The 16,196-nt window shown below is 55.5% G+C and overlaps 1 protein-coding gene across 2 annotated transcripts in view; it reads left to right on the forward strand.

Moving 5' to 3' along the window:
* The window catches only part of ATP7B (ATPase copper transporting beta), a 52,608-nt gene that overhangs the window by 9,941 nt on the left and 26,471 nt on the right, over positions 1 to 16,196 (forward strand). The window contains exons 1-2 of one of the 2 annotated variants that reach the window (XM_028526533.2): positions 843 to 1,545; positions 9,356 to 10,577. In XM_028526533.2, coding sequence (XP_028382334.1) covers positions 1,330 to 1,545; positions 9,356 to 10,577 — 1,438 coding nt within the window. In that variant the 5' untranslated portion in view covers positions 843 to 1,329. Of the gene's footprint in view, positions 1 to 842; positions 1,546 to 9,355; positions 10,578 to 16,196 lie in introns of those variants that run through there. The other variant, XM_036011220.1, reaches the window with a different exon arrangement.

Raw genomic sequence — 16,196 nt, forward strand, 5'->3', positions numbered from 1 at the left:
TCCAACGTCCCTTCGGGTCTCGGATTGGAATGGCATTTCTTGGAGCTGGAGGCAGGTTGTCTTTGGCTGAGCGCAGGGAAGGTAGGAGGCCACCCCAGACCCCCCTGGAGTTGGCTTGTTCCACCACGCGTTCCAGACCTGGGCCAGCAGGGGGCCACGTGCCCACAGAGAGCCTGGGGGGCAGGAGAGTCGGGAAGAGCCGATCTCTTCTTGGTCAGGGGTCCTTGAGGAGGAAGGGTGTTGTAGGCAGCCCTTATAGAGGCAGGCCCCCCAGCGGCCCACAGCAGGAGGGATGCCTTCTAAATGTCCTCTCCAGATGCCCGCCCCCCCTTGGCCGTGACACCCCCTTCCCCAGCAGCACCTGGCTGGGGGGTTGAGTGATGCGCAAGGACACGGGGTGACTGTCTTACCAACGGGCTCGACTCTGTCCTCAGTGCGTGCGTTCCACCTGCGTTCGCTCCCGGAGGTGTTGTCAGGATTAGCGGCTGGGGGAGCTGCGCCACCCCCCGCCCTTGTCTGTGAAGGGGTGGGGGCAGGGGTGGGAAAGGAGCCAGTGCCGCCCCCGGAGGAGGAGGAGGCGGCGGCGGCCACCCCTTTACCACACGGTCCAGTGTCTCTCTTAATCCTCCTGCGGAACATGGGGCCCCCGAGGAGCCTGAGCGGCGCCCTCGCTCCTGGCCGTTCTGCCACAGGGAAACCACGGAAACAACCTGGCTGCCCAGGGAGTTTCTGCTCTCGGTCCTTCCTGAGGTCACGCCGCCGGTCCACGAGCAAACAAAGCTGCAGGAGACGTGGAGCCTTCTGGGGCCTTGAAAAGTCAAGTCACGTTGCCGGGAAATACTTCTCTCCCCCCGGTGCCCTGCACGCCAGCGGGCCCGGAGCTGTGCAGGGGGCAGCTGAAGGTGTTCCCAGAAGGTGCTGGACGTTTGGTAATCCAAAGCGGCCTTTCCCCCCAGCCGGTGGGCTGGGTTTTGGAAAGGCACGTGGCCAGAAGGAAGCCTCACGTTGGGCTCCTGGCCCTGCCCCCGGGTGTCCCAGCAGCCCTGGGCGTGGGCACATGCGGGCCGTGTGCAGAGTCCCGGCGCCGAACACAGTGTGAGGAGCGAGCGAGCAGGTACACACACAGGTGTGCCGTCTGCCCGACTCCGTGGCTCGCCGCCCGCCAGGCCGCAGGCGCCCGCAGCCTTCCCGGGGCTGGCCCAGGAGCCCAGCGGGGCCCTGCGGGGCTGAGAAGGGGCCTTCCCCTTTGCTAGGTAGGGGGGCCCTTTCGAAGCATTGCCTTCGAAGGTGACCGGGCGGTCTGGGGAAGGTGTGACCCCGGACACGGCGATGGAGGAAGCTATGGGTGAGCGGCCCCGGGGCCTTAAGCGGTCCTTCCTGGCAACCCTGCGAGACTCCCAGGCGATGCTGCTCTCTGTCCGCCAGCGGTGGTCCTTCAGGAGGAGCCCCTCGGCCAGGGGCGCCCCCGGACCCGGGTCCTTGGAGGAAGGCTCTTCCCCAGCAGAGGAGGGAGAATTTTCCCAGCAGGTTTTGCACGGGATGCAGGTCAGTGTCATTGCAGAAGGGCTGAAAAGCTGGGGTGGGGGGTGGGGTGGGGGGGGGTGGATTCGGTTCACAGACGGAGGTTTCTTCAGCCTGAGGGTGGGGTGCAGGTCAGGTGGGGGAGAGGGGTTGCTTGTAAGAGGATGAGTGCAGAGATGAGGCCCACAGTCAGGGTGGAGGCTCGAGAGGGGAAGTCCACGGTGGGTGAATCTTGGGTTTTTATTGCTTCGTATTTTCAGGATATTTTTGTAAGCCTTTGGAGAGCAAAAGTTTTCCAAAATGCAAATCAAACAAAAATGGATCTCCCCCGCCTTTTTTTTTTTTAAAAAATGGGTACCTGATGTTGTTAACCTCCATATTTTGACTCAATAAACATATTGAAAATGTCGCTGCAAGATGAAGCTGCTCTGAAGCAAATGAGAGTTTTGTAATGTTCAAAAGTAAGGCAGCGTAACATTCTGCGGAAACGGTGTGTTTTAGTAAGAGTTCCTGGGGGGCTGGTGGCCGGTGGGGGCTCCTCTCCATTGCCGTGTGCTGGTGGGGGGAAGGCTAGGTAGATACCGAGGGAAGCTTTCATAAGGGCTGTGCCCTTTAGGAGATATTTTTGGTTTTTGTAGTGTTAGTTGTTTAAAAAGTCCTCAGAACTAAAGGGAATTTTGTGAAAAGAGATTTTGAATTTGCACTATGCAATGGATTTATGTAGAAAGAGGTTTATAGATGTGTGTTTATGCAGTTCACGGGAGCTTTAATATTTTCCTCAGTGTCCAAGATAGCAAAGTAGCAATTTTTTTTTAAATGTTTGAGAGCACTTCTTTAAAACGTCCAGACTTCTATGTCAGTTATTTGGACATGAAAGTCTAATGATTCTTGATGGCCAGGACTCAGATCACAGGACTAGGGGGCTGTTGGTGGCAGCCGGCCGGGAGGCTGCAGCCGCGGTGGTCTCGCACCGGCCACGGCCCAGCTCTGGCCCGGCAGCTGACCCTGAGACTCCTCGAGCTTCTCATTCCTTGTTGCCAAGTGCAAGGACAGGTCCTGCCTCGCAGGAGCGTGAAAACACTTTGTAGAGTGCCGTATAAACGCAAACTATTGTTTTCTGCCAAAATGAGGATTTTCGCTAGAACCCCCACCTCGGAGCCGTGTTGGATTCTCCGTGTCTGGCAGAACCGTGCCGGCCAGCGATGTCTGAGCTCAGCTGTGCCTGTGCTTTTAAAGCTTTTGTTATGAAAGTAATGCATTTATTTTGTTTATTATACAAAATAAATTCAAGGTGCGACAGGAGTAATACAGAAAAGTATAAAGACATAAAAGCACCCCAGCGCCCCAGCTATTTTCCCTTTATACCTGTGCACATGCGTGTTTATATGTGAATCTATGTATGTGTACGTGCATGTGTTTTTTGGTCATAGGTAGTATTACACACCTTGTATTTTTTACTTACTAGTTTGTGGACAGTTGCACACCTCTGTCATCAGTGTTATTTACAGCTCCACTTTCCAATTTAGGGTTATTTTTAGAAAGCGTTTAGATTATCCTGGGGGGGGGCTTTGTGGTAGCCGGTTCACGATGATGAACCTGAAATTGGGTGTCAGTGACAGTCGAGTGGGTTCACGGTTGACAGTGGGTCGACTCAGAGTGTGTTAGGCTCCAACTGCAGGTCTGTTTGAGAGCCAGCTTACATGGCACTTGGTATGTGGAAGGGGCCGTGCCCATGTCTCTTCGTTTCATCGTCACCCCCCTTTAAGCCACCGTCCCCTGTTCTCAGACTGAAAGCCGAGATGGAGAGGTTAGGTCATTTGCCAGAAGGATTTAATCCTGTACCTGCCTGAGGACACGCCCCTTGCTGGGCTATTGGGGTGTGCAAGTATCGTTTAACACCCCGGCTGAGCCAGGGTTTGGACCGTGCCCGCGGATGGGAGGGTGGCTGATTTGCCGCGCACGGGGCTTGCAGGAGCGCGGCACCCAGAGGTGCAGGCGGCCCCCGTGAGTGCTAATAAAACACGTCAGAGCCCTGGCTGTGGTCGGTGGGTTTCTGTGCTTGTAGTTCCCATTTCGTACACACACCGTTTAGATCCAGGCCGTGGTGTTGAGCAAGCTGTAAGTGTCTTCTGTGTTTGGGGCTGGCAGGAGGGGAAAATTTCTTTTAAGGCACAGCTGGAGAAAACATGAAGCGTGGGGAGGGCACCCTGCGCCCCTCCCCCCGACTCTATTAGCAGGCTCAGCAGGTTGGCAGAATCATAACTATCCCCGTGTGTGTGTGAGAGAGAGAGATCACATTTTCTTCACCCATCGACGCACCCATGGGCACTAACATGTATTGGACATGAGCCCCGTATCAGATGCACGGTTTTCTGTTTGTAGGGTGTCTTCACTTTGGCTGTGCGGGAGCTTTTCAGTTTGATGTCGTAGTTTCCCTTGTTTTTCATGGTGTGGGTTGTGCCTCAGGTTTCACATCCAAAAAAAAAATCATTAGCAAGACCCTGACAAGGAGCTTTTCCCCCTGCGTTTTCTCACCGGAGTGGCATGGTTTCCATGCTTCTGTTTGAGTCTGTAAACCAGTCGAGTCCATTTTCGCGAGCGGTGTGAGGCTGGGCCCCGGTTTCGCTCTCTCACGAGGGACGTGCGGCTGCCCCGTGTCCCAGCGCCTGTCGTTGAAGGGTCTGTCTCTTCTCCACCGAAGCACCTTTGTCAAATGTTAGTGGACTAGATACTAGTTTTTAAAAGGTTCGTCAACCGCTTGTATTTCGTTTCCTGGGGGTTGTTTTAGGTAGGAATCGCCTACCATGAATTCATAGAGTAGAATACATTATAATAAACATTAGGTGTACACCTGAGTCTTTCAAAGGAATATATGTGTTTTTTTAACGTATAGCTGGTTACAACTGTAATTCTAGGCACAGACCACCACATTCGTTAGCGACAGGAGTGTTTGTTTTTGTGGATAAAATACAGCATTATTTCATCAAACCCGGTAACCATGTGCAACTTACCAATAAAAATAATGAAAACCAAACATAGTATGAAGTTCAGTGACTTCTGCCATATAATACAAATGTCTGAATTAATATCATTGATGTAACTTTTCTCCTAACCAGTGGTCACATTGCACGTACCTACTGTCGCTCTTTCAGATCACAGTCTTATTGTAATTCTTGGCGATGACATAACGCAGTTATGACCCAGTAGTTCTGACTTAAACTATTTTTTTCAAATGCTAAAACTGTCGGGATTCCAAGATCCCGAAAGTTGCTTGATAGTGACAGGCCCGTTACGCAAAATTCCTTTGTTGGGGAGAGAAGGCTCTGAAGGAGGAAAAACAATGCTCTCGATCGATAGAAGTCTGACGAAACAACTGCTACAGCACGTAGCTGTGGACGGCAGTGGGTTCTCCGAGGCAGCCGACAGCAGTTCCGTGTGGGATGAGCGTGCGGATGGGTTTTCGGGGGCAGTGCTGTGGGGTGCTGCTTGGAGAGGTCAGGGTTTGTGAATTTCTAAATTTTGTTTTGTTGTCTGTAGAAAACTCTATGGTTGTACGTATGTATGAAGGTTTGTTAATTTTATTGTTTGTTAATTTTTCTTTTTTCTCCTGGGCAAGTTCGTGGGTATTATACTGCATCCAGTTTCTCCGTGAGGGTTGATGGTTTTTCCTTGCCATGGTCCAGAGAAGGGCACAGGCCACAAGCGGTCACTTGTACGGAAGTTCCCTGGAGGGCACACACAGGACCCCCACAGGGCCCTCGTCCGTGTTTTCCCCATGGGTGCAACTTAAATAACGATCACTGGGAACTCTTTCTGGACCTTTGTTCAATAACGACAAAGGGCAGTTTGAAGGGTTAAAGTGGGGGTGGGGGAATACATACACTAATTTTTAAAAAAGATTTTATTTATTTATTTATTTTTAGAGAGAGGGGAAGGGAGGGAGAAACAGAGGAAGAGAAACATTGATGTGCAAAAGATACATCAATTGGTTGCCTCTTGCACGCCCCCAACTAGGCACCTGGCCCACAACCCAGGCACGTGCCCTGACTGGGAATCGATCCAGCAACCCCTTGGTTCACAGGCTGGTGCTCAGTCCACTGAGCCACACCAGCCAGGGCATTTTTTTTTTTAATTTAAATGTTAAAAATTGGAAAATACAGGGTGGGTAGGGCAAAGGTAGGTTTACACTTGTGAGTACATGAAAACACCATTTATTTCTTATATTATTCGTGTATCATTATTTATTGATTATCATATTCTTTTCCATGAGAACAACTGTAAACCTACTTTTTGCCACACCCTGTATATAAAGAGAGTAAAAAAAATCAGGATTTCCTAGCTTACCCATGACTAGCCTCAAAGTCACGGACTATTACTGACATGTGTGTACCCCTGTGAGTCGGCACACGTGCAGGTGTAACACGTGCCCTGCCCGCCCTGCTCACGGGGCTGCCCCGAGTGCCCTGGAGTCAGAGCTTTGAAGGGAGCGGAGGGAGCCCCGGTTTCTGCCGAGCGTGTTCTGAAGTTCCAGAGCTGGCCAGAGGGGGCAGCACCCCACGGGAGGAAGGCCGGGCTGGGTCGCCGGCGGCCGGGCGGCTGCACTCACTTTGGACGGAGCTGCTCCGGGGCTGCTTTTCTGAGCTTTCTTTTTGCTTTTCCGCATGGTAGCCTCTTCCTGTAATTAGTGTGACTAAAAAGAAAAAAGGAAAAGTAACCTCCAGAGTTGTTGTGTGTGTGTGTGTGTGTGTGTGTGTGTGTGTTTTAAAGAGCATGCTGGACTTTAAGCTGGTGTAATTTAAATTCCAGCTGTTACTTAAATGGATGCGTGGCCTGGGGTAAGTCTGCGAGTCTGTTGCAGCAGTAAAACGGCGATAAGAACACCTGCTGATGGAATCACAGTGAGCGCTGGGGACATGTCGTCCTCATAAGACGGCGCTGAGGGTGTTTAACTGTTTGCTATCATGGGGCGTGTGTACACAGGAAAAACGTCAGGGCTTTTCTGTATTTTGAATTTGTGAGAGTTCGGGAACACAGAGTTGCCTGGGGTGGGGGTTTTGTATGGGAAAAGCCACACATGTGCTTACCTTTTTTGGCGTGGAAGTGCTTAAGGGTGTTACCCTGCGGAGTGGGAGAAATCTCAAGGGCAAGTGGGCAGGTGGCGCCCGGTTTGAGGGGAGCCGGGTGGGACTGAGAGATGGCAGAAGTGGCCGGTGGTCTCCCGTCGTGTGTGTGGTGGCATTGCTCTTTGACTTGTGACCACAGCTCTTGTCTACAAGACCTGTCACTTCTGGGCCTTTGAATTCCAGCCGGGCTTTGAAAACTTTCATCAGAACCTGCCACGCCATTTCCGGTTTCTCCACACCAGGCTGGCCTGCCTGGATGCCTTATTTTCTCCTTTCCTGGCCCCCTCTTGGGGTGGCAACAGCATCTATTCCTTTACCTCTCTCTCTCTCTCTCTCTTTCTCTCTCTTTTTTTTTAACCCTGGCACTCTCAGCACATCCCATGTGACCTGGGCGCCTAGAGAGATAGCAAAGAATAGAAATTCATTTTGGGTTTTCCTCTGAAATCCCTCTCTCCTCTTGAGTTTCCAGTCCCTTCTAATCCTAGTGCCTAGTATGATAATAGTTTGTTAAAAATTCTACAGTGGGCAAGAGCTCTTCCACACCCTGGTGTTGGCCTGCACAAGTCCCAGGTGTTTGTCCCCCAGGAGTGCGTGTGACTCGGTGAGAATAGAGGAATGCTGGGGCTTCCCCGAGGTTCTCCCCGGGCATACAGTTTGTGTCCGGGGCCCACTCTCCCTCGAGTGTGACTGTGTGACGAACCCTTAAACCCACACGTGTTTGTTTGAACTCATTCTGTGAGAGCTTTTACCACCAACGGTCGTCTGAAGAGTGGAATGGAGAGCACGCATGCACACACACACACACACACACACACACGTGTGTGTGTGTGCACACAAACTATCCAAACAGCTGGCCACTGTGAGGAGATGGCCCGTACCCCGCAGGTGCTCGGGTGTTTTGTAAAGTCCTGTCACTTGCGAAGCTTTGTCCTCCGTACCTGCTTGTCGTTAGAAACCTGCCTGTCGGGAAGGGGGCCTCTGGGTATCGTTTGCCACAAACAAACAGCTCCCAGCACTTCTGCACACCCCTTTGGCAGGAACATCGAGTCAGTAATCCAGGGATTAAGAGCCAGCGTTGTGATTGGGGGTTTGGTGAGTTGTAGCTAAACCCAAGAGCAAGAAAAATAAGTTGGGCAGAAATGTGTTTTTCCAGCAGACTGGGTGAGGGAGGATTAGGTCTCGTTATAAGGAGGCAATTTTTGCTTGTTAAGGCACTGTGTTAAAGAGAATGTCTTTGGATCTTTTCTTAGTTTTTCCCTCATCTTTTCCAGTTAAACATGTATTTCATTAATACCTATTACCATCAGGTCCCTGTTCTGGATCTCCTTTATGCTCATGTTATTTATTTTAATTTTTAAATGAACGAGTAGAACTTGGTAGCACCTGTGTAAGGCACAGGACGTTGTACAGTGAAAAGTAACTCTTCCTTCCCGCCCCTGGCCCCAGGCACCACCTGCTCCCTCCAGCGCCCAGCCCCTAACCCCCCCCCCCCACTCTATCCCCTTCCCCTCTTCCTACCCATTCCCCCAGAGGTCATCCAGGCTTGCTTGAGCATCTGTGCCTTTTCCTCCCACACGTAATGTCGGCCTTCTGCGGCAGAGTTATTTTGGAGGGCTTCCCAATGAACTACACCTCCCTGTACTTAAGTCCTTATGTAATTCCCTACCATATTGACTGAGCTTGGGCCTGGGCCGTGCGACTTGGCTTCGACCCACAGCGAACTAGGAAATGTGATGCGGGGTCAGGCTCCCTAAGTGCTTGCCCTTTGGGGCCTGTCCTCTGGGCATGCACTCTGTGACACGCCCTGTCAGAACCCACAGGCCACCAGCTGTGAGGTCCCCAACCTGCCAGTGGAAAGGCCCCATGCAAGAGGACTGAGGTCTTTGCCAGCAGCTTCCAGACCACAGCCGGCCTCGTCTGCCAGGCCTGGGACAGGAGAGCCTGTGAAGAGGGGGAGCCTCTCGCCGGGAGCCATCCATGCCCGGACATGCTGCGTGGCACAGAGCAGGCTTTCCATACGGAGCCCTGTCCAAACCGAACAACTGTGCACATTCGTTGTGAGCCACTGAATTCGGTTTGTCGTGCAGCCACAGATAACTGAAATACCACGCATCCTGTGCCTTGCGCTTTTTCACTGAGCGCTGTATTGGGTATCAGCCTATTTCAGTATTTACAGAGTTGCCGCATTCTTTTTAAGAGCAGGACAGTATCCCGCTGTGTGGCCGTGCGGTAATTTACTCACAGACATGTGTGCTGTTTCAAGTCCTTTGCTGTGTGCTTCCTTTCACACGCGAACACATGTATGTTTACTGGCCAAAGTTTTAGATGCAGAGCTGCTGGGTCAGAGCGTCTGTGGACTTGTAGTTTCGACAGGCATCGCCGAGTTGCCTTCCAGGGAGCTGACCCTCCCGCGGGCTCCGAGAGGCGGGTCGGGGGCGCCGAGGTGCGTGGTGCAAACGGCACCGCAGTGAGCTGGGAATGCCACCTGCCTCCCGTAACCGGGTTTCCGTATGTTGAGAAGCCCTCTGCCTTTCGCTTGTCATGAACCGCGCTCCTTTTTCTTTCTCTGCATTGTACGCTCGTGTGCTCTTCTGGGGACGTTCCGACACCAGTGACATTGTTTTCCATTTTCTCGGGGCCACACAAGCGGGGATATTTTAGAAGAACGTTAGCATTGAGGATAAAAAAAAAGTTATTTCTTTTCCTTGTAGGTTCTGGCCAAACTGCCTGTGCCCGCACGCGCCTGCGACCCGGCCATGAAGCAGAGCTTTGCCTTCGACAACGCCGGCTACGACGGCGGCCTGGACGGCGCGAGCCCTTTGCAGACGGCCACCGGCACCATCAGCCTCTCGGGCCTGACCGGGCAGTCGAATGCGGCGTCTGTCGAGGGCAGGATTGCCAGTTTGAAAGGCGTCGTGGGCGTCCAGGTTTCCCTGGAACACGGCAGCGCGGCGGTGCACTACGTGCCGTCGGTCATAAGCCTGCGGCAGGTCTGCTGCCACATCGAGGACATGGGCTTCGGGGCCAGCATCGCGGAGGGGAGGGCCGACTCCTGGCCTCTCAGGTCCTCGCCGGCCCCGGAGGCCGTGGTCAAGCTCCGGGTGGAGGGCATGACCTGCCAGTCCTGCGTCAGCTCCATAGAGGGCAAGATCGGGAAGCTGCAGGGGGTGGTGCGCGTCCGGGTGTCCCTCGGCAGCCAGGAGGCTGTCATCACATACCAGCCTTACCTCATCGGGCCCCAGGACCTCAGGGACCACGTAAATGACCTTGGATTCGAAGCCGTCATCAAGAACAAAGTGGCCCCGGTCAGCCTGGGGCGCATTGATATCGGGCGGTTACAGGGCGCCAACCCAAAGACACCGCCCCCTTCTAACCAGCACGTCAGCAGCTCCCAGGCCTCGGAGCCCCCGGGGAGCCCGGTGGCCACCCTGCAGCTGAGAGTCGACGGCATGCGCTGTGGGTCCTGCGTCCGCAACATCGAGGAGAACATCGGCCAGCTCCCAGGGGTTCAGCACGTTCGAGTGTCCCTGGACAGCAGAACCGCGCGGGTCCAGTACCGCCCTTCCCGCGTCACCCCAGAGGCGCTGCAGAAGGCCATCGAGGCGCTTCCACCCGGGAACTTTAAGGTTTCCCTGGCTGACGGAGCAGAAGGAAGCGGGGCGGGGGACAGGTCTTCCGCGGGTCGCGCCCCCGCCGGGAGGAGCCAGGCGCCAGGCGCAGGCCGGACCCTGGGGCTCGCTGTGGCGGGCATGCGCTGTGCATCCTGCGTCCAGTCCATCGAGGGCCGGCTCTCCCAGAGGGAAGGGGTGCAGCGCGTATCCGTGTCCCTGGCGGAGGGGACCGCCACGATTCTCTACGACCCCTCGGTAACCGACCCCGAGGAGCTCCGCGCCGCCGTGGAAGACCTGGGCTTCCAGGCCTCCGCCGTTTCGGGTGCGTAGCTGCCGCGTGGGCCTGCGCTCGCTCCCTCCCGTGGGGGGCGGAGTTCGCAGAGGGCCCTCGGGTGCTGGGCTTCCTGCATGGGGGAAGTGGGTGTCCACGTGCTCAGATCGTGCCTCCCCTAGCTGGGACACGCACGCCGAGGCCCTTGGGTGTTTGTCTCCTGCTCTGAGCAGAACTCTGGTTCGGGGGCGGGTTGTTCTTGAAGAGAGGACAGCAGGGACTCCGGGCCACTCTCTGACCACGGCACTCACCTCCCTTTCCCTGAAGATGTCTCCGGTAAACTAGAAACTATAAAAATAACGTGGCCTTACTCTCTCCGCCCGCAGCCCATTCCTTTGGAAGTGGGAATTTAGGGGAGGGTTTGGGGATGATTCCCCCGCTCCCGGTTGATGGCGCTGAGAAGGTGACTCTGGTGACCGTGTACCTTGACGCCACCTCACTCGACAGGGTTTGCAGGGTTGTGGCTATCCCTGCCCACCCCCCATCCTCTCACTGGCCCCTCACTTGCCGACCTTCGTGCATTTTCCTCCCACGGGAACCCACCCAGCACGGGACACAGCATCCTTTCCGCCGAGCGCCAGGACCACGAGTTGTGCGCCGCTGAGTGCGGGCCCCGCGGTGTCTCCCCGGAACTTAGGCTGCGGTGTGGGGTTCCCAGGGCAGGGCTTGGAGGGGCAGGTCCTGTTCTGGGGGGGCCCAGGCGGGGGCGCCAAGCTGCGGGGCTCAGGAGCGGCTCCTCTGGAGGGCGAGTGGGAATGATGGGCAGGGGCGGGGCGGGAGGGGGAGGTGACCGGGACAAAGCGTCCTGGGCCAGGGCCTGAAGGCCCCAGAGGCAGTGAGGTGTGCTGGGGGCTGGAGGGGCTGGGTGACGGTGGGGAATTCTGACCTCCCGCCCCACCGTCCTTCTGAGGTTGTTTCTGTGGGGGCTGAGGGACTGATGCACAGTTCGTAGATAAGCAGCGGGTTTGTCTGGGAATCCTAGAAACTCAGTTCAAAAGGTACAGACGCCAGCCTTCAGGCGTCCCAGCTCCGGGCCACGGGCTGACCTTCAGCCGTGGGGCCAGGGTGACGTCAATCCAGGGAAACGTGCAGCTGGACGACCGAACCAGCCCGACCGCCCCGGACCGTCGCTGACTCACCCGGAATGGCCTGTGCTCGCCCGCACGCGGAGCACTCCGCAGCCCCTCCCTGAGCTCTGAGTTCCGCTCCGCTCTCCCTCCTTCGAGAAACCTCTGCCTCCTCCGAGAGGGGGACACGGGCCCTGAGACCTGGGTCCCCCATCCTCCTGGGGGCAGGCCCTGACACCTGAGTCCCTCACCTTCCCAGGGCAGTGAGCTTTGAGATGTGAGACCTCCGTCTTCCAGGTGCCCGGCACCTGCAAATGCGGCTTTCAGAGTGGCAGGCGGCCGGACTTCCTTTCGGTTACAGCTTGAGTGATGACTCAGAGTGGTGGGACAGTGCCCGGGCCACCTCACGGGGGGCCCGAGCCTCACGCTGCAGGGGGGCTTTCCCGTGGAGGCTGGGGGTGTCAGCGGTGGGTGTCAGCTGAGGGAGCACAGCTCCCATGCTGCTGCAGAGGACCTGTCGGGTGCCATGTGGTCTGGGCAGCGAGGGGGGCGGGGTGAGGCATGGGGTGTGAGGGCTGCAGAGCAAGGACGGATCTGGAGGACACTCAGGTCACAGCCACCAAGCTTGGGGTCAGATTAGGCTTGTGGGGGGGAGGGGGCAGGCTAGGGAGGAGAGGGAGAGCCTGGGTGAGCCCCTGCTGAGGTAGACGCTGGAACATGGCTGGGCTTACAAGTTCTGATGTTTGGGGTGAGTGGGGCTCCCACCTTTGAGTGGTGGGAGCCCAGGGAGGTGACTGAAGACCCAGGAAGAGTGTGAGGGGGAAGGGGCCGGGGAGGAATGGGACAGCACTGTATGGGGAGGGCCACCTGCAGGAAGAAGATCTTGCAGACAAGGGACCAAGGAGAGGGTGGAGTCCTAGGGATAAGGCCAGAGGGTCAGGAAGCTAAGGGTTAGCTGGGAGAGGCTCCCTGCCTGCCTGCGTGGTGGAGAGGGGGTGCCGGCCCGCAGGGGCTGAGGCCTGGGGGGACGGAGGGACGGAGGGGCGGCTGAGAGAGGCTGAAGATAAGGAAGGAGCGAGGGACATTTTGTGAGGAACGGTGGGGCGGGTGGTGATGTTTTTACTGTTTGGATCCCGAGATACAGGCCCCGCAGGTCAGTGCGAATGCAGGCCGGACTGGGGCGGTTTCTTCAGCCTCCGGCCGGAGCTTCGCGCTGGAGCGGAGAGGCCGGCTGGGCACTGCGGGGAGCTCGTGGGGGAGCCCGCGGGCCGCAGCCAGGGCAGCTGCACTGAACGTCCCACATCGTTTCCTGACCACCTCCAGGTGGGGTGTTTCTCCTGGGGCAGTTTGCTGAGGCTCACTCCTTTCCTGTCCCCCCAACCCCCCCCTTTTGAAGGGAGTGGGCAGGGCAGGGGGCCTTCCACGGCCCTTCTTCGTCTTTGTGCCAGGTTTCAGGAGGGAGGTGTTTCTTCCTTCTCTTTCTGTTTTGTTTTGTTTTTTTTGTCTGTGTGTGTTTTTTTTAAACAAAAATCAATAAGAAAAACACAATAGAGCAGGAAACCCCGCACTCAAAGGTGAGACATCATCTGCTCCGTTTGCATGAGGTCTGACATCTTCCAACAGTGGGGTCAGGTTATTGGCAGTGACAGGAAATTTGCATTGAAGTACATAATAGGTTTGACTAAACCTAAAAGAAAAAGCAGTGGTTTTTCTTGGCCAGGGTTATGAGAGTCCGTGTTCATCCTAAGAGGTATTTAGGGCGTCAGATTTACCAAATAAAAATGTGGGGCACCTAGCTATCTTTGAATTTCAGATAATGACAAATAGTTTTTTATTAGAAGTATGTTCCAGAAACTGCACGGGACATATTTGAATTGAAACGCTATTCATTGTTTATGTGAAATTCCGCTTTAGCTGGACATGCTGTGCTGTACCTGTCCGCCTTAGTTTCGGATGAACCAGAAGTGTGCTGGTGACTGCCCTTGGTGGCCACTTAATGTGAGAAAGGCATCGTTTGTATGTGATGGTTCATTCTGGACTGAGCAGGAAGTCCTGTGGGACAGTCTTCAAACCAAGTGGTTTGCTGTTTCTCCTTTGAAGCAGCTCCCAGCGCACGAGTGGGAGTCTGTGACGGAGACGAGAGAGGACATGGTGGGTCGGTCCCCGAAGGTCCCAGGGCAGCCCGGCGGAGGGCTTTAACCCGGGGAACTGCCGTGTTTTGCTGTGTATAATGCGCTCCCCTGTGTAATACACACCCAAGTTTTTGGCTTCAACGTGTCAGGGAAAAAATCCTTCGTTTTAATGTTGTAACTCAGTTTTTTATTTATATTATAGAACAAAACCGATGACCACGTTCCAGGGTATTATTTTGCATACAGATATTGTCATTGCTTTCTAGACTTACACTTGAATGCGTAAGCATAAAGAATTACAAACATGTATATAGATACAGAATTAGCACCACCCGTGTACAATACACATCCTTATTTTTTCCTCAAAAATGTGGGCATGAAAGTGCACATTGTACACTGCAAGATACGGTACTTACAGAGATTCTAAAGAGCTGAAAGCCAAACAGTGGGAAGGAAACCCAGCCCAAGAGATCAACAGCAGCAGAAGCCAACCCCCACCAAGGGGAGTCTGAGGAAGGGGCGTTCCAAGAGCCCAGGACAAGGTCTCCCGGTGGCAGCTGGTGACACTGCCACTACGCAGGGAAAGGCTGTGACCAGGAGGTGGGGTCCCAGCGGACAGATGGGTAATGCTCATTTTTCCTCCTTTCTCTACTATCATTTCCCACCAGTTTTAAAAATGTTTTTTTCTTTTATTGATTCCAGAGATGGGGAAGGGAGGGAGAAAGAGAGGGAGACCAACATCGACTGGTTGCCTCTTGTGCGCTGGGGACCGCACTGGGGACCAAACCCACAACCCGGGCTTGTGCCGTGGCCAGGGATCTAACCCACGACCTCTGGGTTTGCGGGCAACGCCCAACCCACTGGAGCCCCACTGGCCAGGGCTTCATTTCCCACTTTTTACCTCCCACGTGCCAAATTTAGTCAGAAACCAGTTGACAGGGCGCCTGGGAAAAGTGGTTGGTGGAGACAGAACCCTTGACCGTGGAGCAGAGAGCGAGGGGAGGGAAGGGTCTGAGAGTGATAGGCAAGTGCCAGGCTTCGAGGCTCAGCCAGCTTACTGTGTTACCAGGCTGAAGGGGTCTTGTTTGCCCATGCGCACCCAAGCCCCATAAGACACGAACAGGAGTTCGCGGCCAAGAGAGGAAGGATGGATTCAGGGGATGGCGCCGTGCCCAGAGTCACAGGTAGCTCGTGCTCACAGACCTGGCTCCCCGATGGCTTCCAGGGGACGGACAGATCGTATGGAGAAGACTTGTTAATCGTGGTGACAAAGAGAGCCGGGGTCGTCTCTGCTGACTGGTGGGTGCCAGGGTCGGGGTAGCTGATCGTTACCCTTGGTCTTGACATCAGCCATGGAGGTGATCTGTCCTACTTCACAGGGATTCGTTCTGCAGATTCTTTCGCTTTCCTGGGTCGGAAGCAAAAACACAGCTGAGGCCCCCACACTGTCTCCCGTTGGGTGGGAAACTCTGTCCCTGTGGTCAGCAGAGCAGGACCTTGCCCTGAGACTCCCACGGGCAGACCAGAGCCTGGTCGTCCCGAAGGCTCCGTGGTTAGGCAAGGGGGAGGGAGGTGGGCGAGTCAGGGCGATGGGTGAGGACAGTTCCAGTCAAAGGAAAAAAAAACCTCAAAATAAGAGGCCAGATGAACGAAACTAAGGCTTCTGCGCGGCTACAACTTGACAGCCGAGAATGCAGGTAGCCCTGGCTTCCGTCTGGAAAGCAGCTGCGCATCTGTTCGCTGAGTCTTGTGGGAACTGTTTTCTTGTGAATGAACGACCGAGTGGGTGGACAGGTGGATGGATGTGTCACTGAAGTGTGAGCAAAAGCCATCTGTCCTGTGTCACACGGGCCTCTCCCTGCTGTGCGTGTGCGAGGCCACCCTCAGCACACCCACGTGCGAGGGTCTTCCCGGCCCGGCGCAGTGCTGGCTGCCGCGACGTGCTCAGAGGCGGTCCAGCGCCTCCCGTCTGTGTCCTCACGGGGGTCTCGGGTCCCAGAGACGAGGAGGGGGCTACTGGAGGTCAAGTGCGCTTGGGGTTTGGAAGGAAATCCAGCGTCGGGCTGTGGGGCTCCCCCAGACGTGCTGGCGGAGGCGGTGCTGGGGCGGGGCTTGGCTGGGGTCTCAGAAGGCCTGGGGTTTCGTCGGGCATCCTGGGCAGAGGAGGCAGCGCAGGCCCACGGGCAGGCGTGCCCCAGGCGCCGCTGTCCACTGCCCCCAGGATCCCGGAAGAGCCCCTGCTCCCTGGGTTTCAGCCCTGCGGTGTGTCCCCTGCCAGCATTCACAGAGACGTGCTGTTCTGCTGGTGCTCCCAAACCCGCCCATCTCGTTGGGTAACATCCCACCCTGCGGGGGCCACAGGCTCCCTCTACCACCCATGACCTTTCTGACCCTTTCAGATTCCTCGGAGC

Source organism: Phyllostomus discolor, chromosome 11, assembly GCF_004126475.2.
Source record: "Phyllostomus discolor isolate MPI-MPIP mPhyDis1 chromosome 11, mPhyDis1.pri.v3, whole genome shotgun sequence".
NCBI classification, from domain to species: Eukaryota; Metazoa; Chordata; class Mammalia; order Chiroptera; family Phyllostomidae; genus Phyllostomus; species Phyllostomus discolor.